The sequence below is a fragment of the Bacillus rossius genome, chromosome 6 (assembly GCF_032445375.1).
Source record: "Bacillus rossius redtenbacheri isolate Brsri chromosome 6, Brsri_v3, whole genome shotgun sequence".
Classification (NCBI taxonomy): domain Eukaryota; kingdom Metazoa; phylum Arthropoda; class Insecta; order Phasmatodea; family Bacillidae; genus Bacillus; species Bacillus rossius.
In genome coordinates, this window is record NC_086334.1 from 36,876,053 (window position 1) to 36,901,271 (window position 25,219).

General features: G+C 34.5%; 1 protein-coding gene across 14 annotated transcripts in view; it reads right to left on the minus strand.

Annotated features, from left to right (window-relative positions):
• Positions 1-25,219, minus strand: part of LOC134533037 (piezo-type mechanosensitive ion channel component-like) — a 171,845-nt gene that overhangs the window by 33,443 nt on the left and 113,183 nt on the right. For 10 of the 14 annotated variants that reach the window (XM_063370197.1, XM_063370196.1, XM_063370195.1 and 7 more), the window contains 6 exons: positions 21,068-21,142; positions 8,270-8,516; positions 6,149-6,315; positions 4,958-5,209; positions 3,772-3,919; positions 2,167-2,381 (listed from right to left, as the gene is read on the minus strand). In XM_063370197.1, the coding sequence (XP_063226267.1) occupies positions 2,167-2,381; positions 3,772-3,919; positions 4,958-5,209; positions 6,149-6,315; positions 8,270-8,516; positions 21,068-21,142 (1,104 nt within the window). The remainder of the gene's footprint in view (positions 1-2,166; positions 2,382-3,771; positions 3,920-4,957; positions 5,210-6,148; positions 6,316-8,269; positions 8,517-21,067; positions 21,143-25,219) is intronic. The other 4 variants (XM_063370202.1, XM_063370201.1, XM_063370200.1 and 1 more) reach the window with 1 other exon arrangement.

A 25,219-nucleotide genomic window follows, 5' to 3' on the forward strand; every position in this document is an offset into this window, starting at 1 on the left:
GTCATTTGTGCTTTGTTTTGCATTATAGGTTAAGTGAAATTTTTTTATAAATGGATACTGTAGAGAGGCATGGAAGTTCACTATTTTAAATGTCAAAGGGACTGAGACAAAGTTATGATGCTAACTTTAAGATTATAGTGGCAAATGACACAATTCGAACCAACAACTGCCAAGCTGCTCATAAATAGGACGTTACTGAAAGTAACGAGTGTAATTGGAGAGTGGATTGGCTTCGTCTCAAGAATGCAAATGGATCAAGGAAAGCATTTAGAGGGCCTAAAAATGTGACGGTTCTCTGATATTGGAATCAGCATGGTAAATTTCATAAAAGAGAAGTGAGGAGACGGAATTACAATTTCACCAGACGTAATAAAATTAAAAGCCCAAGATATTGCTTGTGAATTGAACATTCTGCGGTCTAGCTTCAAGGAAAGTACTAGTTGGTGCGTAAGAATGATGTGTCGTTGTGGTTTTCGTTTGTGAAAAGTACCATAGAAACAAAAGGCGTTGGTAAGACTGTCATCATATGCACAACTGGAAATGAGAAGCTGCGAGTCAGGGTGAGGTTATCTGTTTTGGCAGACAGCAGGAAACTGCCACCATTCATCAACTAAAAAGGAAAACACTTCCCAAAGAAGCGTTTCCACCGGACGTAATCATTCGTTGTCAAGATAAAGGCTGGATGACGAGTGATTTAATGCAATAATGTTTATGATTGGAATCAAAGCCTGGGTGCACTTCTGATGGTCCTTGATGCGTTTTGGGGAAGTCTGACGATTGAGGTTAAAACTACGATAAATAATTTTAACACAGACTTAGTTGTTATACCAGCTGGAATGACAAGCCAGCTACAAGTTCTCGATGTTGTCGTAAGCAAGCCATTTAAGCACCACCTTTGGCAAAAGTATAGTGATTGGCTGCTTATGGGTGACTATTCCTCGACACTGACTGGGAAAATTAAGAAACCATCAGTTCTTCAGCTAGAAACATGGATTTTTACAGCCTGGCAAAGGATAACTTCAGAATCCATTGTCCGCGGCTTTAAGAAGGGTTGCATTTCAAATGCCATGAATAGCACTGAAGATGATCTGTGCTGACAAGATGAAGATAAAGGCAGTGTCAGCAGTAGCAGCAGCAGTACATAGTGCAGACACTGACAGTGAATGATTATTCTTACCAGCATTATAAGAAACTCTGTTAATATATCTAAGTAAAATAAGTGTAATGTAAATACTACTGTTTAGTGTTGTGCATACTCAAATTTATATTGGCCTAGGTAGGTTTAACTATTTAAATTTTATTACATATTTAATTTTTTTTTAAATTAAGAGCTTTGTTTTTTAACTGTGATTTCCTCTCCATAATAAATGTAATCTTCTGTCCGAAAATTCTTTTCCCTAGACTCTCAATCAATAAGTGGGATCGCATCATATTCAGAGTTGCAGTATCCTCGGGTAAATACGGTAAGTTAAGATTTTTGTCCACATTAAAAATATATTTCTGATTATCAAAATGTTAGTTTCTGTGTCTAAATTACTTGAAACATAAACGTAAATTTTACCAGAAGAACTCATAAATTAGAGAAGTTCAATTATATAGCAAAGCCTGACTTATACTTAGCGAGAGACCTAAGACATGTTGTCATATATGACCACTATAAACAAGTAAACAGTAGTTCTAACAGCTATGCTTATGATGATATTATAAATTTATCAATGATTGACAAAATTAAGTAAGCAGCAAATTTTTTGGTAGGTGCATGTCATATTTATATACACAGTAGAACTACAAACTTTTTCATTGGTAATTAATTATCTCTATATACTGTGGATTTAACTACTGAATCGGGAAGAGATCAAAATCTGCTGAATTTAACTAATCTGCTGAATTTAACTTGATTAGGTACTACTGAATCATTTCTTTAGCTTTAAATCTTATTTATACTTATTTGATACTTCTTTAAAAAAAAATTAATACACATTTACCAGTTTTGAGCTATATTTAGGTGTTAAAGCAATAAACAGGAATTTGAATCAAACTGAAGAGAATTTATGGATCAAGAGTTTGAATTGTTATCAGCTTTTAAGTGAATCCGCTCATCCCTAAAATACAACAACATCTAAACTGTAGTGCAATCAAGGAGCTAGAGTGCAGATCCACATCTACCTCTCAGTGACGGCCGGCAGCACGAAGAACATCCAGATGTGGATGCCAACGACCAGGAGGAACTGGAAGGCTATCTTTCCGAGGATGAACTTGCGCAGGTAGAGCGCCCGGTCGATGATGATGAGCGCAAACTGCAGGATCAGCATGAGAAGGAACGGCACGGGAACCTTGTTCTCCTCGAGGTAGGCTGCCACGCCCCCGTCTCCCTGCTGTGTCTGCAATGCACATGGCCCCCTGATGCTCGTATGCGGTTTCTCTCCGTCATTCCAAGATACTCGCAGACTTACCGCAAGACAATAAGCAAAAAGGAACCAACTCTCAATATCTAAATAAATATTTACCCGAGTAATAATTTATGTGAAATGTAAAAAAAAATTTCAGCTGAGTTGTGTATATCAGTTGCCTTGGTTTACAATATGATTTTCACACAAAACATACAGTTGTGTTTTCTTTTCTACTGAATGCCGTCAAATCATAAACACTGCATGTATCAGCTGCCTTACATAGTTGGAGTTCTTTAATATGGCATTCTACAGTTTGACATATTCTATCATCCGGCTCTGATCAAGCCACTCATACTTATATTTTTTTGGGTGGATTAATGTGTTTGTTTAACTTGACTGCCAAGTTACACCACTGTGCATCAAGATATCTGAAACAATTAAAAATAGTAATGTTCATGTGTATTCTATATTGCCACAGAGCAAATCAAATTTTTAATTAAATTGTAATGAACAAATTAATGTTTTTTTTTTTTTTTTTTAATTCACATTCAATCTATATTGGCATTGAATAATACAGGCAAATGCCTAAACTGGCCTATTTGTGGTTCAAAACATACTGGATTAAAGCACTTTCACTGTAATTCATTTGTGCTCTAGCATTAACATGTTATTGCAATTAATAGGGGCTTAGTTGCTACAGAATATCAAGGTCAAAATTCTCAGACTTTTATAGGTTTCCCTGACACATAAAGAGAATTTCTAGTGATTTTATAAATTTATCAGTTGCTGTTTCAAACAAATGTGAATACCAAATTACAAAATGTTCAGGTGTTGTAAGTCAAAATGGTTGATAAAATTGTTCAGTCATCTATAATATAATTTTTCATTCATATTCTAGTATTAATTCCTCTTAAGAATTGAAATTATTTTATTGACATCCATGAAGGGCAGTGTTTTTTCACTTAGAGAATTAGTTTTCAATGTTTTCTAGACTTGTATCAACCCTGCTAGAGAATTGTCAAAAAAACATGTTTTGTGGTGAGCGCAGGTGGCCAGTTTTCGAGATTATGAAACCTAATAGCACTTTGTATGCCACAGTTTCAAAGCTTTGTGTGTCTGATACTATATGGCAAACAAATAAAAGTATAAAAAGCATCAAATACAACTTTATGCACCTTTATCTTAAAAATCACTTTAACAGAAGTACACGTGTGTTGGAGTACCATTTGTGAACAAATGCACATGTAATTACATAAATCAGCTAATTATGACAGTCTTATTGAATAATTGCACCGCCAGCGATGGATCCGTGTGCAGAAGATGAAGAATCGGTCTACACTTATCGTGAGTCCCTTCTCCAGCAGCCTGGTCCAGTACTCACACCAAACGCAGAGAAGCCGAAGATAATGACCAGGAAGTTGAAGAAGTCGCAGAGGAACATGTAAGTGTAAACGTCCGCCGTGACCCGTGCGGTCGGAGCCAGCAGGTTCTCGAAGAACTTCCTGACGGAGCCCAGATACCGGCCCGTGCTGCAACACAAGCACTCGTGGTGCACACTGCCCGAGAAAGAGGAAAAGCCACAAATCATTTACCTAATGATCTATCCTCAATATTCTAGACTATATTGTGTTCATATTTAAGATTGACATTTCTGTTTAAGATCTCCTTTTACTTAGTAAAGAAACATTCAATCAAACATTTTTTTTATGGTGACGTAAACCCAATGAAATTTTTTTGTGTATCATGTGAAACTTAAGAAATAAAAATGTACGAACTAAATTAAAATTTTAGGCTTATGGAGCTAGGAAAACTTATAAAAAGGGTTTAATTGTGAGTAATTTTATTGATAAATTGCCCGATTTCGAAGCCTATTACATATGCAAACAGCTTAAAAGAGTTTCTTTGTAAAGAACAAATAAATGAATGAACAACCACGGAAAACAAATAAATACAATTGTGTTCATTACCTCAAATTGTATCCTATAGTAATTTCCAAAATATAATCTCTTAGTGGCCACCTATTCAAACATTACAGTTCTCTAAGACACAAAGAAAAGATATTCTAGTTTTTTATTACTGTTGTTATCTATCTGATTTTTAACTGTGTATCAGAGGCAGTGCATTATTTATTCACAGAAACATACAAATTATTTTTGCAGAAGTGTTTACATAAGTGTATCGTTGAAACCAACTTCTAAAGTAATAAATATAATTGGGTTTAACTTCTTGTCGACAGTGAGGTCATTAGAGACAGATACTCTCAACTTCACAGTTCAAGAAAATTGAAAATTGGAGCAGATTTGGCCTTAGCCTGTGACATAATAACCAAACTAGCATTCAGGAAACCATGGAAAAAACAGATATGAGGATGGCTGGACAGGAATTCCCACCACGTACAGGTAAGTTTTTCCTGCTAATAAGTCTAAACATTTAAGTACCTCGAGGAACTTCTTAAAGACCTCGTCGACCAGGCCCCCCCCCCCCTCGAGAACACAAATCACAGAGTAGAATTTTTTTATGACATTGTTGCGGGTGGGTGGGTGGGTGGGTGGGTGGGTGGCACTTACGCCAGAGGGCACGGCGGGGGTCCCGGCTGGGGCTCCGTGCAGACCAGCACCAGCTGCCGGCTGTCTGCGTCCGCGTCCAGCTCCTCTTCACTCCTGATGGCGCTGAGCCGCCGCCCCGCCCGTGTCCTCACTACCGGCTGGTCGCCCGCCCCCACCTCATCCTCCTCCAGCAGGAAGGTCTGCCGCGGCTGTGCGAAGGGCACAGGGTCCTCGTAGCGCGACTTCCACAGCCCCATCGACTTGAGCATCACCCTGGGGACAGCGCCGGCCGCGTTAGCACACGCATCTACTGGCTTGCTGATTCAAAAAGGTGTCTTTTAATACTGTAAAACCAATTATAGCATTATTTTTTTTTTTAACAAAACAAGGCAATTTTTATTTTTAATAAACAAAATCAGACAACAGCAAATGTAATACATAAAACAAGTAATCTTGTTCACAAGAATGTGCCAAATTTACAACTTAGAATACAAAAAATCCTTTGCGGACACATTAAAAAAAAAAAAACACACAAGTTAGCTGGAAATACAAGAATTGTTAAGTTCCAGCACTTTTATTGTTTATTTTGGGACTTTTTCTTGACTTCCGTGACCTGTCCTACAGTTTCTTTAATTTCCGTGACTTTCCACACTTGCTGACACCCTGAGTAACAATTAGTAAATTTTCCTTGACCTTTTCGTGTATTTTTCATGACCACACATGCACAAAATATTGAATAATGATTTTGTTAGGAATTTTAGTTTGCCAAGTTGGCAAATTATGTTTTGGTGACCATGCCTTGAACAATGAAAAATAAGCACAACACGGATGCTTCAGAATTACGGAAATAATGTGGTGCGCACAAGAGAATGCAAAGTTTATTCAATCATTCATATAATGATCCCATGGTTCAGTTTCCCAGTGAACGAATGTTTCATTTAGTTCCTCCGGGAATACAGGCCACTGAAAGACACTAACAGATTTTATATTTACTGCCTTGACAATATAATTGTTTCATTTCCCTTGCCTCTTTTAAACTATTGTGTCTAGTGAAAACTTTGAAACATCAAATCAATATATAAACTATTTTCTATCTTAAGGTGATGTTTCAATCATGGGCAACATATATTAGTCAGTGTCTCAACATTTTAACGAATTATTTTGACTAAATTTCTGTGGGTATAGCAACAACTTACTATGAGTCATACTCACTTGTGGAAGAATATAATCAGCAGCAATGCCAGGTCATACGTAGCATAGTTAGGCTTGCGTTCAATGCCAATGATGCGGGCTGGAGAAAAGGGCATGTTGTCTAGGATCGGTTGTTGATTCCAGGGAATCAGCTCAAATTGAAACAGGCACTTGACTATCACCACGCACTGTAAACATTTTCAAAATTTTCATCAGCACCAGTGATGCATCTGGTACTGATAAAACAAATAAAAAATTACAGTTAAAGCCCTAAATTACAAATCCCAGTTTCAATGAGCGCAGAAAATTAAGGAATACATTTAGATTTGATAAACAGTTATAATAATAATAATAATAATAATAATAATAATAATAATAATAATAATAATAATAAACCAAAAGAAATTTATTAATTTCAAAACTGCAACAAGAAAACTAGTATCAAATGACAATGGATTAATAGTATGTTGGCTAGAGCCAACTAGAAAATACAAAAGGCCCTATGTATGATGTAAAGTCATAAAATACTTTTCAGTTACACCAATCCCTCACTTAGCACGACTAACGCACTCCTAAAAATGTTATTTATTTTAAATTGTGAATTCGGAAGCATGTCTCCATAAATTGCAAGGCTAATTTACTTAATGTATTCCAAAATATGCAGGGAAATATTCTTTACGCAATGTAAATGCATAGAATAACACTCAACAATAAACATATCACAAAATTTATCTTTATAAGCCATTGAATACTTTGTATGACATATGATACCATGTAACAGGAGATAAGTGGTTATGTACTTATCGTCGGTTGGTTGACTTGTCCGCCGGACATGACCAACTCACATTGCGTACCTTTCCACGAACTTCCCAAACCATCTTTTACTGGCATTGAAACGGACATTACTGTCCAGATATTTACATTTAATTTTTTAAAACTTAAAGTGCTTATTCGTGTATCAATGCTTGGTTTACACCAATCCTGTCAGGCTCGTGACTTTTTTTTCATTGCACCATTAATTTAACAACCTATTCCATGTGAATACCTGTTCATTTCTGTTCCGGTATCTAGTGACAAATATATTCCTGCTAGTTAAACCAATAGCATCAGACGGATATAAATGTTTGATAGTCATTTCGTACGATTGTGCACACAGTTGACTAGCTTAAAACAAAAGCACAACCAACAAAGTGTGGCCTTCATGACATCCTGAATGCCGTAATACTTCTCGTTTTGTCTCAAATACTTGAACACGATGCCATAGCTGATGTTCGCACAACAGCCAACAGAGTAGTCAGACCTGTGTGCGCATCTCTTCCCCCCTCGTATAGCTGACTATATGCCACGGCACAACTGTTGTTTACCAAGTTGAAGAAGTCTTTGTAGTGTTCATGCCCGACTTTTTTTTTTTTTGCCTGTTGCGATTTCGTGCTAGTTGAAATTTACAGACGTGCTATTAAAGACTGGGGCAGTAAAATTTAAATTGTGCTAACTTAAATCACACAATTTAAAGACATTCTAAGTAAGAGAGTGGTGTATACTCTATCTGTGTGGAAATTTTTAAACTGGGACCTCTGCCAAGTTCATCTCATAAATATTTGCACAAATTAAGTCAATTAAAAAATATAAGTTATGTATATTATGAAAACATTTTTGGTATAACATTTTAAATATATAGATGTACTTATTAAGGAATGACCTAATTTTATTAAAAAAAATAATTTTAACAAGACATACATGTCACAAAATCATGGAACTTTTATTCATAACAACTTGCTACTCACACATATGTAACATATTCAGTACAATAAAATTCTAATAGGACATAATTTTGTTTACATATTGATGTGGGTACTGTAGCCTTAATTATTTCTTTATTAATTTCAACTTTTGAGGTATGGTATCTACTCAGACACAATTGAGGCACATCATGGTATGTGCATTATGTGTAACATCATACTGAGTGCATAACAGGTCATGTGCTCCCTGTATGTCAAACGGTTTAAGAAATGAAAGCAATAAATAAGAAAATTGGTTTCGAAGTTATCAGTAGGTCACTGAAAATTCAAGCATATAGAGAATATAAACGTGGGAACAAAGAGTCACTGCAACCAGGGGGAGGCGTGCGGTGCGAACACGGACCTCCGTGTAGGCGATGAGGACGATCCAGAAGGTCTTGGTGGGGCGCGGTACGGTGAGCGTGCCCCACAGGAACACCATGAGTGGCAAGGGCAAGGACAGCACGGTGGCAGACTTGATGTGGTGCAGGAACACCATGAAGTAGCAGACGAGCTCCGAGTGGGACATGAGGGAGTAGTAGAGAGCCACGCAGAGCTGCACCAGGGGGGAATGAGTGGCCTCGCTCAGCTCCGCGCCCGAGCCACTCGCACTGCAGGAACACACCCCCCCGCGTCACACTCCGCCCACGCCAGCTTGCACTGGTGCCCACTGACCACTGGTCGGGTCACTCGCCTGCCACCAAGGCATTTTGGGTTCAATACCCAGACGGGTTAAACTCTGATTTTTCACAAAAGGGAAAGACAGCAGGCATATCCATGGACCGGTAAGTTTTCTCTGGGTACTCCTGCTTCTTTACCCCGGTGCTGACAACTGTCAGGCATCCCATCAGTAATCAAATTTATGCATAAGTCAGTCATACAAAGGCGAAAAAGTTTACGCCTAATAAATATTAACAGTCATTCCTGTGCTGCAACGAACCAATCGGCACAATTAAAAAATTAAAAAGTTTGTTTTTGCAAAACCACTTAATATTTAAAAAAAAAAATAAAAAAACATTTAAGGATTTATATTTATAGTACTTGCTAATAACCCACAGCTTTGTTTGTAATTTTTTTAGTAATTGCTGATATTTTACCAATGTAAGAAAAGTACGTGTTTAATTACAAAAGATTTATCTAAAAAATAAATCATCAGGTGCATAGGTATAGCCTTTGATTGATAACAAAATCATTAATGATTGATATAATTTAAATTAGTAATGTGTAAGTCCGTTTAATTTGTAATTTATATTAAATATACTGACTGTATTTCACCCATTTTAGTGTTCTCAAAAATATATTTTACCTTCATGAAATCTCTCTTGGTCTACCTCCTTTTCATTTCATGAAGCAGCCAGGTTAGAAAATTGTGATACATGTGCCTATTTCACTTTATACTTACAATTTCATTTATTTTGGTTACAGCTATGCTTAGAAATGTTTAAAATTTTTACCTTATTATAGATACCTACACTATGTTAAGATTTTTGAAACAATCACATTTTTAATTGAAATTTAAATAGAATACCGGTATCAAATTATTTTATCATATTTATTATTTGATTAGTAGTTAAGATTAGTATTAATCAAAAAAATTTACCAAAATTTTAACTCCTCACCTCTTTTCCCACAGGGATGCCAAAGTGCAAACTCAGAACTACAGATATAGTAAAAAAATATGGCAATATCCTTAAACAAAATAAAACCAAAATGATCCAGTTTTTACTACCACAGGTATGAAATTCACACTATTTAAAATAAACTTCCATTTATATTGAGTTTTAATTTTTCTTGCCAACTGTAATGATTCGATATACCTAATCAATTTTTTTTAATAATATAAATATCTGTTATAACTTAAGTTTAAGGTTTATCACTGCCAATATCTTAAATTAAGTTTGATTTCATTAGTATATACGATTGTTTAATGTTAAAACCATATTTAACCTATTTGCAACCCCTTAGGGATGTACTACTTTAATTATATATATATACTAGTGTCTAAACTAACCAAAGACCTACTAGTAAAAAAATATTTCATCAAATCCATTCAGTAATTTTTTAATGATGCCAGGACAAACAAATAAAATGACAAACAGACAAAAATTCTAAAAACTATATTTTTGTGTGTTAAATAATTTTAGTAGCCATTTCCAATAGCTTTTTTTTTTCAATCACTTCATCCAATTTTTATTGTGAACAGTTTTATTATTAGTATCAAAAAGTGTTCAAGAGACGTTTGTAGTGCAGCGATTGCAGGTCCTGCTAAGCAGTGTGTGATCTTGTAATTGCGACAAGCTGGGGAAAACGATAAAGGGGAGTTATTAGTAACACAACATGGTGTCAGACGCAGGATTTCTAACAGTGTAAAATAAGAAACTGCAGTACAGTAAAACAGGGCAAACTGCCAGGAATACGGATCTGCACGGTCGGCCATGAGACACACTCAAGCATCCGGCAGCCTTCTATTTTACTCCTCCATTATTGGTGAAGCAGTGGAAACAGCAAATTTTCTTGGTACAAGTCAGTTTCTGGTTTCACTGAGCAGACAAATAGGGAGAAGATTGATATTCTTCTTTATGTCTTAGATGAGGAAGCAGAATAATTGTGGAATCATTTTTTGCCTTAGCCTTATCAGCTAAGAGGAGGCTTTAAGCAAATTTGAGAATCATTTTCAGCCGATGAAAAATATATTTGAAAGATTCCAAGTTACTTCACATGTGCAAGGGTCTGAAACAGTGGATACATTCATAACTTGACTTCACATTTTGGCAGACTCGTGAATATGGTGTGTTAAAAATGAGCGTATTCTACAGAAAATTTTAGTGGAGATTAAAGATAAGACAATTGAGAACAATTACAGTTGAAACTTTCTCTACCGTTGGAGGAAGCAGTGCTGACAGCCAGACAAGCGGAAATGCAGTGTCAGCAATCACGACGTTTGCAACAAGGGGGTTCAGAGTGTCTGGAACTCAACAGAACTCACTGGGGACCATCTCGCAGCCGGGATAAGGCAACCAGTGCTCCAATAGAGCAGTCCGTGGCTGTGGGCAAGTTCTCGGGCTCCACAAAGCCAACAAATACATCAGCTCTGCATAAGGGAGAACTCTGCTGGTTTTGTGGCAAGGGGCAGCATGATCATTCCTGGTGTCCTGCACGGAGTGTTAAAGTGCTTTCACTGTGACATGCACGGACACTGGGCAGTGGTGTGTAAGGTTTCAAGTGCTTCCAACATAGGTATTTAAGGGGCCTCCCTAGTAGCATCAGAAGTTAGCGGAACACTATGTTTTTAAAATAATGATGGGACTTTATTAATCGACACTACGAATCTGAAAATTTTTCACCCACGAGAAGATAATACACGAATTGTCTGTATACTTTTACATTTTTGTTTTTTTCTATCAAAATATGAAATAAAAAATCACCAACTTGTCCAACTTTGGGGCCATTTTATACTGCTTAGGAGAATGACAGAAAAAAAGTACAAGTCTAGAAAAAAAGATAATTTTTTTCTGAAGAAATTCATGTATTTAAAACATATAGTCATCGCTTTGAATTCCGAGATATCTTTTCCACAATTTCCGCAAATCCTGAAAGTTTTCCACCGTCTCGTGCTGCCGCTCGGCGAAGCCAGCTCGCAGGCCACACAGCTCAGGTAGCCGGGTGGAGGAACACGTGGCCGGAGGGGAGGCAGGCTACCTGTGTGTGCGTGCGTGCGTGCGTGAGAGGGAGACAACCCACAACCGGCACCGGTAAAAGATAATCCCGTGACCGAAAGAAATTCTCAGAATTGCTTTTAGTGTGCCTCGCCACAGTACCATGTGCTCGACTTACTCTGTGACTATATTCGTGTATCTCTAAAACATTGCTTTTGTTTAAACTACAAATATCCTAAAGCTTACCATACTAGATCATGTATTACGAAATAAAGTATTGAAACTAATCAATCAACACATTGAAAGTTGTCCTACAAACTATTTATTGGTGGCTTTACAGTCTCGCTAGCTAATTCGACAAAATTTATATTTAATTTTTAACATGAAAATACACTTCATTGTTTTTCCTTTTATTTTTAATAAAAATTCAAGAAACAATTATTATACCACCCAATATTTTTTAAAATTATTTTAGTTTTCCAAAATAATTTTACACATCTTACAATGCCGGGGAAAAATTTTATACTGGTATTAACCAAATGGTTAACTATTTACAAAAGTTTTGATACTTAAAAATGTAGGTTTTATATAAAATGTATTTTAAATTAAAAGAAAAATCGTATTTTGAAAACTAAATGTCATTTTGCTATGCTTTATGGTTAGATAGATATCTGATTGCCTGCACTGTTTTAAAAATGTTCATGGGATGATATATAAAAAAATAAAAACTAGGGAAGTTCTATATTAAATAAGCTAGTCAGAATTATGTAAATGTTCCTCCTGGCGCAGGAATCACGAGGAGGATTGAAGATGAGGTCAGTGACCGATCGCTCACATATGTAGTTATGGATGGTACGTTATTAATTACAAAATTCAAAAACCATTTTGAAGTTAAAAAGTATAATTAGTGGCAATGTTTAATAAAGATGACGTAAATTTTCAGATAAACTTATTTATACAGCTCAATTAATTAATAAGGGCAGGAAATAAATTTTTTACAGCAATTATACAAAATTATTAAAAAAATTTAAACCACAATTAATTTATCCAAAAACCAAAATTAAGTAAATATTGCCCACACATTACAACATCCACGAAAGAACCTTGCAAATTATTTTTGTTATATGCATTATTTTGCATTCAAGTTCTTTATTTTTTTTATACTTCACCTACTTATAATTGTTACATATTTGGCACATGGTCCGTCACGCCCAATTAAAGGGCCTGAATAAGTAGAACGCGTTTCTGATCAAATTGCACGCCTGTTACTTTACCTGCAACCCGGAGCGGTGTGAAATAAATTATTGTACATTCGTGACGTTGGCAATCAACTTAAATATTTATGAGTTAAAACCAAACATAACTATAACGGATAATCAAAGAAATTTTGAAATTTTGAAAGCTTGTTCTGTTTTTATATAGTACACAAAGCAGTTAAACCATAAATTATTTGTTGTTGAAAAAAAATAATCCTTAACCTTTCATGCTTTTTTTCATTTATTTTTATTACCAGATATTTCCGTTTAAGTAATACTTATATATATAACAATATAGCAATCTAGAAAAAAAATTAAGGTAGCCTTATTCCAAATATGTTATGATAGACGTTAGTTAACTAAGAATATAAATTCGCTTTACAACCACAGCTTGTACACAAGTAAAAAAAAAACATGGTTCTACTTACAGGCCGTATTGAACATAGGGTAGGTTTATGACAAATACAACAGCAATAAACATATGGCTGAGTCTGCTTTCATGTACACTTTTTTTAGTTATCACTTTTAAAGCGGGTAAAGGGTACCTATCAAGTAGCTTAGCATTACCCAAAGTGAATGTCGTGCTCCAGAAAATGTTCGAACTATATGTAATATTTGTATCACTGTTGCGTTACAGACCTGCAACTTTTTTCAGTGCGGGATGTCACTCTCATGTAAAAATATGTCGTGTTTAGCGCAAACGTGTTCGAATGAATCCACATCGAGCTGCCAAAGAATACCTATCGATGTCGGCAACATACATAAGTATACAAACCAACGTTTACAAGTGTATTCATACGTAAGTATAAAACTGGCGGCGGGCCATGATGCAGTTGGTTCTTCGCGTACAGTCCACTGACGGGATAAGAAGCGTCAAAGATCTTATATGGCTATTCTGTAAACTTGTATGTCATTTCACTGCCTGCTTTAGACAAACAACATCCATTACTTTTAGCTTTGGCTTGAAAAGAATTACTCCGGCCGGCTTTCTTATATTACTTATTTCAGCTCCTCGTGCGACCAGTGTGTATACCTAATTTGTCCGCGGCCTTATCTTTGGGTGAAAGTTATTTGTAAGGGAAGTTGTATCGGTAATGTTCATCATGTATTACATAACAATTCGACTTAGATACGCACATGTGTTTTTAAAATATATGTTTAATAACTTGCAATACAAAGTATGTGTTGAATTTCATGTATTGAATTTTTTTTTACATTATGTACGAACATAATAATCACAATATTTCATGAGAAATTTTTAAAACATTTTACAAAGTAATCTCTAATTTCTTCCACACCTCATGGTTAACCTTACTATTTTATTTCATGTTTCAGTTGATTTAAACTGTTTGGAATCATAATGTGACGGACAATGAAGAATATTAGTTTCAGTAAATTTTATGAGAGGATTTACTTATTACATTAAATATACCTCAATTTTTACCTCAAAGGAAAATAGTTGCATATAATTAAATGATAAATATTTGTTTCCCATTAATATAGTTTATGAACATAACTTATTGTTATAATACCTACATTAGTTAAATTGTGTTTTTGTAATGCTCTCCTATTTCAGTAAAATTTTTGGGCAAATTGAATAGCATATAGTCGATCTTTAACATAAGCTTTTGGAATACATAAATATAATAAATTATGTTCTCGTGATTTTAACAATTAAATATTTCTTCGCATGAAAAAATTAATTAACTAAAAAATATTTCAGTAATTTATACTTAAGGACTAAAAAATTTTATTTTTATAATATAATAATATTGTATGTATGTATACTTTTCTGAAAAAAGTAGATTCAAGAAAACAAATTTTCTTTTTTTTAATTTTGTTCTTGAACTTACTTGACAAGCGATATTGAACTTCAACTTTATACTTTCGGTATAGTACTTTTCGATTTATTTTCTCCAAATGGGAATTAAAAGTAAAGAATAAATAACATTTTTCTCTATAATTATTGCAGCCGTATACTGAAAAGTTTAACTTTCCTTTATTTGCATGACGCGGAGCTCCTAACTACACAAAATTTTTGTTATTTATTTTGAACGTTGTATTTATGTTTCCTTACAAACTTAAATGAACCTCTTAACATTTAATTTCATCAAAAGTTATACAATATAAGTATCAAGTTAAAATATTTTTAAGTGTAGTTGTGGCTATTTTGTTGTTGAAAATGACACTCTTAAGTTTGAATGAAAGTGAGATATGATAAAATTATATTTGTAGTTAAAAACAGATAATTCATTTCAAATTCAATCTTTTGTTACATTCATATTTCCAAATAAATTTGACAATATATTAAATTCTATGCATTTGAATCTATTCGTATATTCTGCAGCATTAATTCCTATAAGCAAATACTTATTACGTACAATGTACTTTTAGTCCTGTCGTATAGTTATGCAAAAAATTGTATCAAAAGTATTGTTTCTTCTATGCGGTTATGGTTTAAAAAGAAAAAAAAGTAATTTAATTTATTTTTAAATTCGGTTGTCAGTAAGAACACGTATTTAGTGTAATACGACATATATTATTCTGTTTATTAAAACATTACTATCGATAACTCCATTTTAGATTTATCTGTCTATGTTATATTTCAAATTGATTCTTTTTCTTCGGCTTATGACAGCAGCAAATTTTGTTTTATCGCATATGTAATGTTTTTATGTTTTGCATATTATAATTAATGAGTTAGTATTGTTGGCGGGTGAGGCTTTTTCACAAATGGACGCGTTCTTGGCGGCTAGCAGGTAGGACGCGTGTATTACGCAGGCTGGATAGGGAAGTACGACTGCGGGCGAGCTCCATGATAGAAGCAACGGGAGTAGTATCACTCGGCTATTTGTATAGGTTGGGATAGCTGTGCGAATGGTAGAACAGATCACGGGACTATGGTGAGGAAAAAGGTCCCAAGCTCGACATCCCGACGATGAGACCGTTTACGAACTGTCGATGGATCATCAGGAAAGTTAACAACTTCTTCAGAAACTTGAGTCCCTCTTTCAAAATTCAGTTTAATACCTGGAGATGACTATATTCGGTGTTCTACCAAGCGAAGCATACTCTTAATTCATTACTAGTTGATGTTTAATATTTTGACGCAAAATAAAATTGTGAATCAGCTTACTTTGCTCATGCCAGGTTTTACAAGTTTTGTCAAAGTTAATTAAATGAATAAAAATTGTGTCCCTTTGTTACTGGCTACCCGCAAGAAATTATCATGGTGAATAATAATAATTTTAAGTCGACATGTAATATTTTGATTTTTATGGGATTGTGTTTTGGTAATGGTGTGTGTAACCGTCTTGTGTATTTTATTACATTCACTTCACGTAACGAATTGTCTGAACGTAATGTTATTGTTTGTTTGTTTTAATATTTCGTTTTATTGAACAAAGATACATAGTTTGCCACTTCGAGCGACTACAGAAATGACAATACAATTAGTTTACAGTGTTCCAAACATTTTAGTTTCCTCTACTGTACATGGGGGGAATATTTTTTATGTTATGTTTACTGAAACCATTTTACGCGCTAAGTGAGATGTTGCGATTGAGTAGAAGGGAAAATATGTCATAAAACCCTGCGTAATGTTATGAATTCCATTCATTCGTTTACTCTGTGATCCGGAGGGTCTAATGTTAAGACTGAATACATGTGCACTTCCTCTATGTAGAGTGGCTTCATTGAGATGAAAGCAAAGCTCACGTTGATGAAATACTTATTAATTAAAAAATTAAAATGTTGTTTTATGCTTCAATTTCTGTTAGTGTCGTACACAGATTAAAAATGTAATGCAGAGTTCCTCAGTTTTATGTATATTGAAATTTGCTCATGTGTAGAGTAGTTATTAAAAGCATAAAAAACATATATGACGAATTGTTGTGTATTATTTCCATTAGGCGTGACCATGAAAATAGATAAGATTTTATCATTATGTGAAATCTACATTTTAAATGTTGGCGTTTAAATATTTATGAAAGCGTGTGATCTTAAAGCACTATTTATCTATTAAGGAAGTAGGTAGTTTCTTTGATTTTAGAAGGGTTTTTTAAACAAACAACTAAATTAATTCAAAAATTTGAACTACTGCAAGCAAAAAATACTTTATTCCATTTTTATTTTAAAATTAGCCATTGTATTCTACCTTGCTTACACTCTATTATCGAAAAATATATTTTTTTGACAGAGATGAATACCGTAAATTAATACACAAAACATACATGTTTTCGTATGATACAATAATAGCTAGTGACAGTGACGAAACCAAAATTATTTTGATAGTTTGTATAAAAAATCCCCAACAGTAGTGGTGGTATATTTAGGGATTTATTTGTAGATGGGTAAGTACTATTCCACAATAAAAAGGAGTTATCGTCAATTATCAAAGCAGCCATATTTCGTATCTTCTTTGACAGCCTAAATACAGCACCAAATGACGTACTTGGCTAAAAATTAATTCCAGCTGCATGCGTAGATTCCGGGAGGAGGGGAGAATCTCAGAATGGCCCGAACCTCCCTGAAATAAAAAAGTCCGTCTGAGGGGGCCCCGCTTGCATTTGCAAAATCTTCACGTTATCCCGTGGGCCTCATGGGAATCCTACAAATTTTCGCCCGTGATTCCAGCTATACATTTCACTGACACCTTGAGCACAACAGTCAGTGCACACTGAGTTCTTCCATACCACCCGCACTTGTCTTCGATAAAATCTGAACTCAGGTGGATTCAGCGTGACTGACTAAGCCTGCAGTCTGAATCCACCTGTAGGCCGCTGTTGCAACAGCTAAGAAATTTACACTGCTCGTAGTGAACAGTCTGTATGTAACTCGAAACGTGATTCCAGTTCATTCGTGTATACTTATTCATCATATTATGCAACGTTAAAGTCATTAAAAAAATATGCAAAAATAAAATAAAATGCTAAACGTGTAATAAGAGCCAGAAAATAATAATATGCAGTAATATTTAGTGTAACTAAATACGACGTGAACCCTAGAATACAAAGTTGACGATGTGTCGTTGGTGGGAACACTTGTTTGTTCCTGACATTTTTTTTCTTTACAGAATTTAAAAGTAAGTTTGACATGCACTTTTTATTCAGGAAGTAAGTTAAAAATTTATTTTTCGTTATTGCGATTTAAAAAGTTGATTTGTGTCTAAGATTAAAAATAATTAATATTATTTTCATCATTTTATTCCCAGTTTTATTACTCAATTATTAGTAGGACGTGATTTCTCGTTGCGGTGCGGAATACTTTTATGAATGAAAGCATAACTGTTCGTGCAAAACCATTCATCACACAAATGTCAGTTCGAAAGTATAATGTTGGAAATTTTTTTAATGATATAATTTTTGCATTTTTCCCCCCCTGAAAACACAAGCTAACACATCGATTGTTGGTGACAGCATTTTTTGTAATGTATGTAAATATCTTAATTATGTAGAACGTTAATTAAAATAAAAATACATGTTTTAAACAGAATTGACGATTGTTTGCATTTCATGGATATGGACTGGATCGCAACACTAATTTAATGTTTCAAGTTAATAAACACTGTCAGGAAGCAAGCAAGGCAATATGAGAACATTATCTTTTGGTTGAATGTAGCGAAAGGGAAAAACAGTCACCTTTCTTGCCACGATCTTGTTCGCAGATAACGCAGGTATAAGTAGCAAATGGACTCCACACAATGACAACCCTCCCATTATTCCGCCCCCCCTCGCTGAAACGCCCTCGCCCCCCTCCACCACGGCGCAGGCGACAGTCTCAGGTATATTGCCCCGCCCAACCACTGGCAGTAGCACGTGGCCAGTGGCCCACCGCGCTAAACATTTTTACTAGGGAGGCCCCTTAATGTACAGGATCATCAAGGGAGTCAGAATGTGACAATATTATTCCTTTCAGTCAGGTTCATTTTATAGTGGGACTAACCTGCAATTTAGTCGGATTTAAAAAAAAAGAGAAGAGCATAGTCCGTATAAAATGAACATAAAGATTGCAAACTTTGAGAGAAGATTTAATTTCCTAATAGATAAGATGTTACATGCATTCCTGGCAACATTGTACTAGTTTCATACACACACATGCACATCATAGGATGACATTCTTGAGACTGCTCGGGATTAATGTCCTAATAAATGCCACTCGAAAACTCAGTGGTTTTAGAACACTTTACCGATAACTGCTGGAGACTGCAGTGGCTGCCAATTAAACCACAACAACTACACAACACCCAAACACAGAGATCTAAACTGACACCCTGCTGCTACATGGCTTCCTTTACCAACAGCAAATCTGTCTAATTCATCACTCATTTCCTGCTGTCACAAATGCCATCCAGCATTGCGAGGCGTGCATGTACAGTCGAGGCAGATTGGTATGCAAGCAATTAGCATGTTCTCAGAAAAGCAAGGTGCCAGACAATTACTTATATAACTAAATATAAAACATCTCACATGTCTCTGAAAATAAATATTTTAAATTAAAGTACTTTCCATGAAGTATGGTTCCATTAATATTTTGAAGCATTTTAATAGCTACTAATATTTTCTGAAATTATATACAGAAGAGAAATAAAAGCCAAACACTGAAATAACAAGTAGAAGCAATATACTATTATCTGCAATGCCAAAATATAGCATGTGAAAGTTGAAGCCACTCAAAATAACTAAATTTACAAAGCTTATCTAGTTAATTAAAATATTTCACTAAAAATATCCATGTGGTTAAAATTTAAGTAACACATGCAACAAAACAATTTATAACATACAAACACATAATTTAGCTAGCTTAGGTATGACATTAAATTTATTATATAGTTACTTCAAATATAAAATATATACACATAATAATCAAATCAAAATGTCATCCAAACTTGACATAAGAGGTAACATTTCAAACATGAAAATTTTTTTGTCACACTTGATTCCTTTTATTTTACTTACATACCTACTTAAAAAATAAAAAATAAAAACTGTTCAAAAAATACTTAGTACACCAGCAAAACAAAAAATACTGAACACAAACACAATATGCAGGACACAGTTAAAGGATACACGTTATAGAATGTGTCTTTGTTTAACCATTTCTTATGAATTTCATTACACAATATATATTTCCCTGACTATGTAATCCCTGAATTTTCCAGAAATTCGAAATTCCCTGACAATTCCAAGTTTTCCCTAATGTTCTGAACACCCAAAGTAATGGTATTAACCTACTACCAGTAAGATTTAGTGGTTAGGAACGAGTTACCACAATTTATTGTTCTAATTGTTAATGATATGTAATGTAAGTCCACAGCTCAGAGACTATGTGTAAATGTCCAAAGCCCATAAATAAACTAAAAATTTTATAATGTAATTTACTATTCACAACCTTCATTTTACACTGAATACTGTTTTGATGATTGATGACACAATAGATATGCCAGATTTGACTGGCATATGAAATGTATCCATTGATTCACACATTAAGGCTTGATCTCACACGCCATGTAAATTTTTTCGTTCTCGTCATTCCTTTTTTAAGGGCTAGTTCTAAAATTTTAACTCGATGCATTCCTTGCATTGTTGTTATGTCACCAACATTTTCAAACGGATATTCACTTAGTGTAATATCATGGGTGCAGAAAGGTGCACAAGTGTTCGTAACTATCACCACTTGTGTGCCTTTTCACACGCACAATATTATACAACAATAATATCTGAAGAAAATATTCAAGGGCAGAAAAAAAATTTAAGGGAGGTATCGAGTTCAAATTTTAGAAATAGCCCTTGAAAAAAGGTAATGAAAGAATGAAAAAAATCAACACATGTGAAACTGAGTCTTAATATAAAAAAAGATTAGTTGGAAATAAAGAAATGACCTACACTCAGATTAGCTTTTTATAACATAATCAAAATAATACATTTGAAAACTTATCTTGGTTACACATAATTAATAGTCAAGAACTTTACAAGTCTCACAATTGATACGTAAAGAGTTTGGAAACCTTCAAACATAAAATATATAATTTACACCTAACAAATATCTGTGCACTTATAACTGGCCAGTTTCTTAAGGGACACAAACTGCAGAGTTTCGCGCACAATTCATCATAGCAAGTTTACTCAAAAATGCAAAAAGCAATAAATAAATGTTACCGATGTGCAGTGCTGTGAAATTATGCGCAGAAGCAAGTAAGAAAGAAACTATGTACATGGTGGGAATGCAAACAACAAAGACGGGGAGAGTTACCTCTCCTGGTCAAGTCCACGTTCTAGACTTGGGGCCATTACTCGTATCTCGGGAGCAGCTATCTCCGGCTGGCAGCTAAGGACAACGAGCAGCATAAGTAACGTTCTGTTTCTCACAGCTTCACAAGAAAGTGGCATGCCGACCCTTCCAGTAATTTCAAGCCCATGAGCTCAGACAGCAATGCTCTCTTAAGCTTCGGCCACACAGGGTGCTATGCTCGCCATTTGCACGATGTTTGTAAAATATAGCCAGCTGCATCGCAAGTGTGAATGGCCACACAAAGCTGTGTTCACTATGTTTGCTGTGTTGGCGATCCTGGCGACATCGCAATCTGTTTGGTTCTCAAATATTTTTATAAACGTCGCTCATGATAAACAAAAAAATAATCCGTTTTCGCTCGGAACTGGGATGTACTTCCTGGTTTTCTTTTCATGAATTTTGTTTCTCTAAGAATTGAGCTTTAGATAGTCATGTCAATGGAAAATTTCATTAAAAGATTATGAAAATATCCATATTTATTTATTTATTTATTTTATTTATTTATTTATAATTGTAACATGCCAACTAACAGGACAAATCCTTTAATGGTAGGCACACAATTACACACAAATACACTCACAATATGGAATAAATTAATGGAAGAATAAGAAGGCTGGATATGCAGGACAAAGCTGGGAATTTCATTTCAAAGGGAATGCTATCAAACAGAGTTGTATTTATTCTGAAATGATCCGTAAATTGGTTTTCGTCCTCACAAGTAACTGCTTCATCAAATGATGAAATTCTTCAGATTTTTTTCTTTTTAGAGTAACTTCATGAACCCATTTATTTTTACATTTACATACTGTGAGAGCCAGCAGAATATTATCATGTGTCTTCCCGTCATTGCGAACTAGACTATCTTGTCTTACCATTTGGTGCAGCAAACATAGCGAACAATGTGAACATGGCAAACATCACAAACATAGAGAACATCGCGAACGTAGTGTGGCTTTATGCTGACCTCGGCTTTACTTTTACGTGAGATCTCAGGGTTTAATATTTCTTCTGCTGAGTGGCATCACATCTACGATAGACTTAGACCTAGTTTTACTACAGTCGGTTAAGTTCTTAGCAAGCCTCACCACACAGTGTAAAATTACATTTTGCAAACTCCATGTTATCACCTATCCGCAATATAACCTAAACAATAACTTGTACAGTGTAACTTGTCGAGTAACTAGTTACCTAGAAAGTAACTAGTATATGCCCTGTGAAATAAAATGTTAAAATGGCTACATATTAAAAAATATATAAGTTGTAGTAATAGTGTCAATGAGTATATATATATATATACATAAAAGAATTTAAAAATAGAGAATGGTCAAGAATATAAAATATAAAAGATTTGATAGAATTTATAAAACAAATAATCTTTAAAAACTTTTTGGTTAATAGGATAAACCATTCAAGTGACTACGAATAAAGAAACTAAACAATTAGAATTAAAACGGCTTCCAACAACCTTAGTAAAAATCTAAGGTAACTAATGCGAAAATAAATTTTAAATAATTTCAATAAATAATATAAACAATTTAAAATGACAGTGCAGACACTTCTGAATTTTTCTGTGTGTCCATTGACTAAATTATAGTTCTGTCTCTTTTCTACCAAACTTGTTTTCAAAACACAATAGAAAAAAAAAATCAAACTTTTAACATACTCAACTGATTAAAAATTATATTTTTACATTGACAAACAATCAACAGCTATTTTCTGCTTTTTCATCATTTTGATTTTATATTTCAGCATTACTTTAATTTTCTATAATATTGTAACCTTGTAATTAGGGTTTTACTGTATTCTCTGAAATAATTTAAGTAACATAAGTTACATTTAATATTCAGTGCGCTAAAAAAGTTGTAACTATATTCATATTCATATGCAGCATCTGAAATGAGTGTGAGAAAGAGACCAATGGTTAAATATAAAAAATTGGTTGTCTGTAAAGTCGGTTTACGGACGATAGTTTAACGTGACAATGTCATAACAAAACATTGATGAAATGATTGCATACTTTTATGAATAAAATTGAATCATTTTTATTGAAATATCACTATTTTGTATGGCTACAAAGGAGTGAAATGAAATCTACAATTTAATTGATAAATTTACTTTTATTTGCACTCATTAATTCAAATATGTTTATTACTTTAACGAAGAGATTATTTTAACTATAACTTTTATACATGTTTGCTATTTAACTTCAAGATCGTCGAGAATGTTTTATGCTTTTTCGCAATTACACATTTTACGACGAAGTTTGTTAGTCGTGAAATTAAACGTAGAATTTAATAAAAATGCCCTTGCAGTTAATAAAATAAGTATTAGTAAGTTTAAGAAAGAATTTCGGCTTTAATCTCCAACCCAGACGCTCGTGATGCGCTGGGGCCGAGATTAAAATTTGTCGAGAATATTTTACGTTTTTATGTCTTCCAGTGCTCAAAATGATATGCAATTGTGGCCCCGGGCACGAAATTTTATTTATAATTCATAAATAATAATGCCCCTCATGATAAACAAAGGAAAATATGTATTAACGAGTGCCTGGAAAATATGTATTAACGAGTGCCTGGTTGCAGTGGAAGCTGATAGATAGCGCAATTCGTTCGGTTCGCGTCCTTCACCGTAGATTGAAGCACCGTAGGGGAATAATATTATTTCGTTTTTATAATACAATTTTTTAACAAATATGTATCCCAAATACACCAAACTTATTTATAATGTGTTACAATATTTTTTAAAACATTGTTCAAAAGATCCCGGATGTAATTTGAATTATTATGTGTAACTGTAAAACACCATTGTTCGTTCAAAAACGTATTTGAAAATTCAACATTACTTTTAAATAACTGTACCGATTGTGCTGAAAATCGGTGGACGATCGTTAAATTACATAATATTAATAATTCAAACGACGAAAACATGATTGAAAAGTCAAATCGATGGTTGTTCCAATCGAGTGGAAGAGAGATGCGACGCAAGCGTACAATGAGCGTAACGGGACACATCATAGTGGGACAATGTGCTTACGGGACACTTTTTTGTGCGTGCAGCCGGCGTTCATCGATTTATTACATGTTGTAACGTCGTCAATAAATATATAATAATTAATTTTATAGTTACTGATTTTAGTATACAGAAATAATAGTTTGCACATAGTCTCGCAACTTCATTAAAACCTTATTAATATGTAAACAAAATTGTAGTATTCTACAAAATAATGCTTTCCTTTAAACATGTTGAAATAAATTCACTGCCTTTGCTTCAAGATGCAGCGGCATGGTCGTCACCTCTCCCCCCCCCCCCCCCCCTCCTTCTCCATCGTATCCTACATGTCATCATGACTTCGTGTACGTGCGACGTGGAGACATGGCATGTAAGTTAGAACTTTTGCAACTTGATTTGGCGAGAGATGGTGGCTCTGTCTCGTAATGAAACGTAAACTGATTTTATTTAAGTTTATTCTAAATTATTTTCAGCTGCCACCATTTAAATTTTTATGTTTTAAATAACTGTCGTGTAATCGTGGTGCTGTGCTCAGGAAAAAACCCTAATAAATGTCCGGTGGTAGCGTCAGGCTAATTATCTAAAAGGACTTGCCAGAGGGGCACAGCCCACTTACAAACACAATTTAAAATTAACCTCCCTGACAGTAGGAAAGGTTACGTGGATTGTGGTTTCAAGTAGCAGCAAATGAAAACAATCGTATGGTTTGGTTTCATTAGAGGCTTTTACTGTTGATTAGTAGTTTAGTATCTTTTCATTGCCAGTTTCTTACATTTGAAAATATCTTACGGCATTACAGACAAAACTGGTAACAATGTTAGATTCTTATTTTTGATACATTACATTGAGTACACTAACGAATAAAATAGAAAAAAAGGGGGGGGGGCGGGGGGGGGGGGATCACCATATCATGCTATACTAAGTTCAACTGTTTAGGAACATTGAGCTTGCAGGCTCATAAAACAAATATATGTGTTTAAAATACAATATTTTATAATAATGAGGAAAACGTCCTAAAACTGGCAGAGTTATAATACTGTTCTTCACTTCTTTTTGAGGGGTGCCGAAAGATGGAGGGAGACTCCGTTATAGAGGCTCACGAGT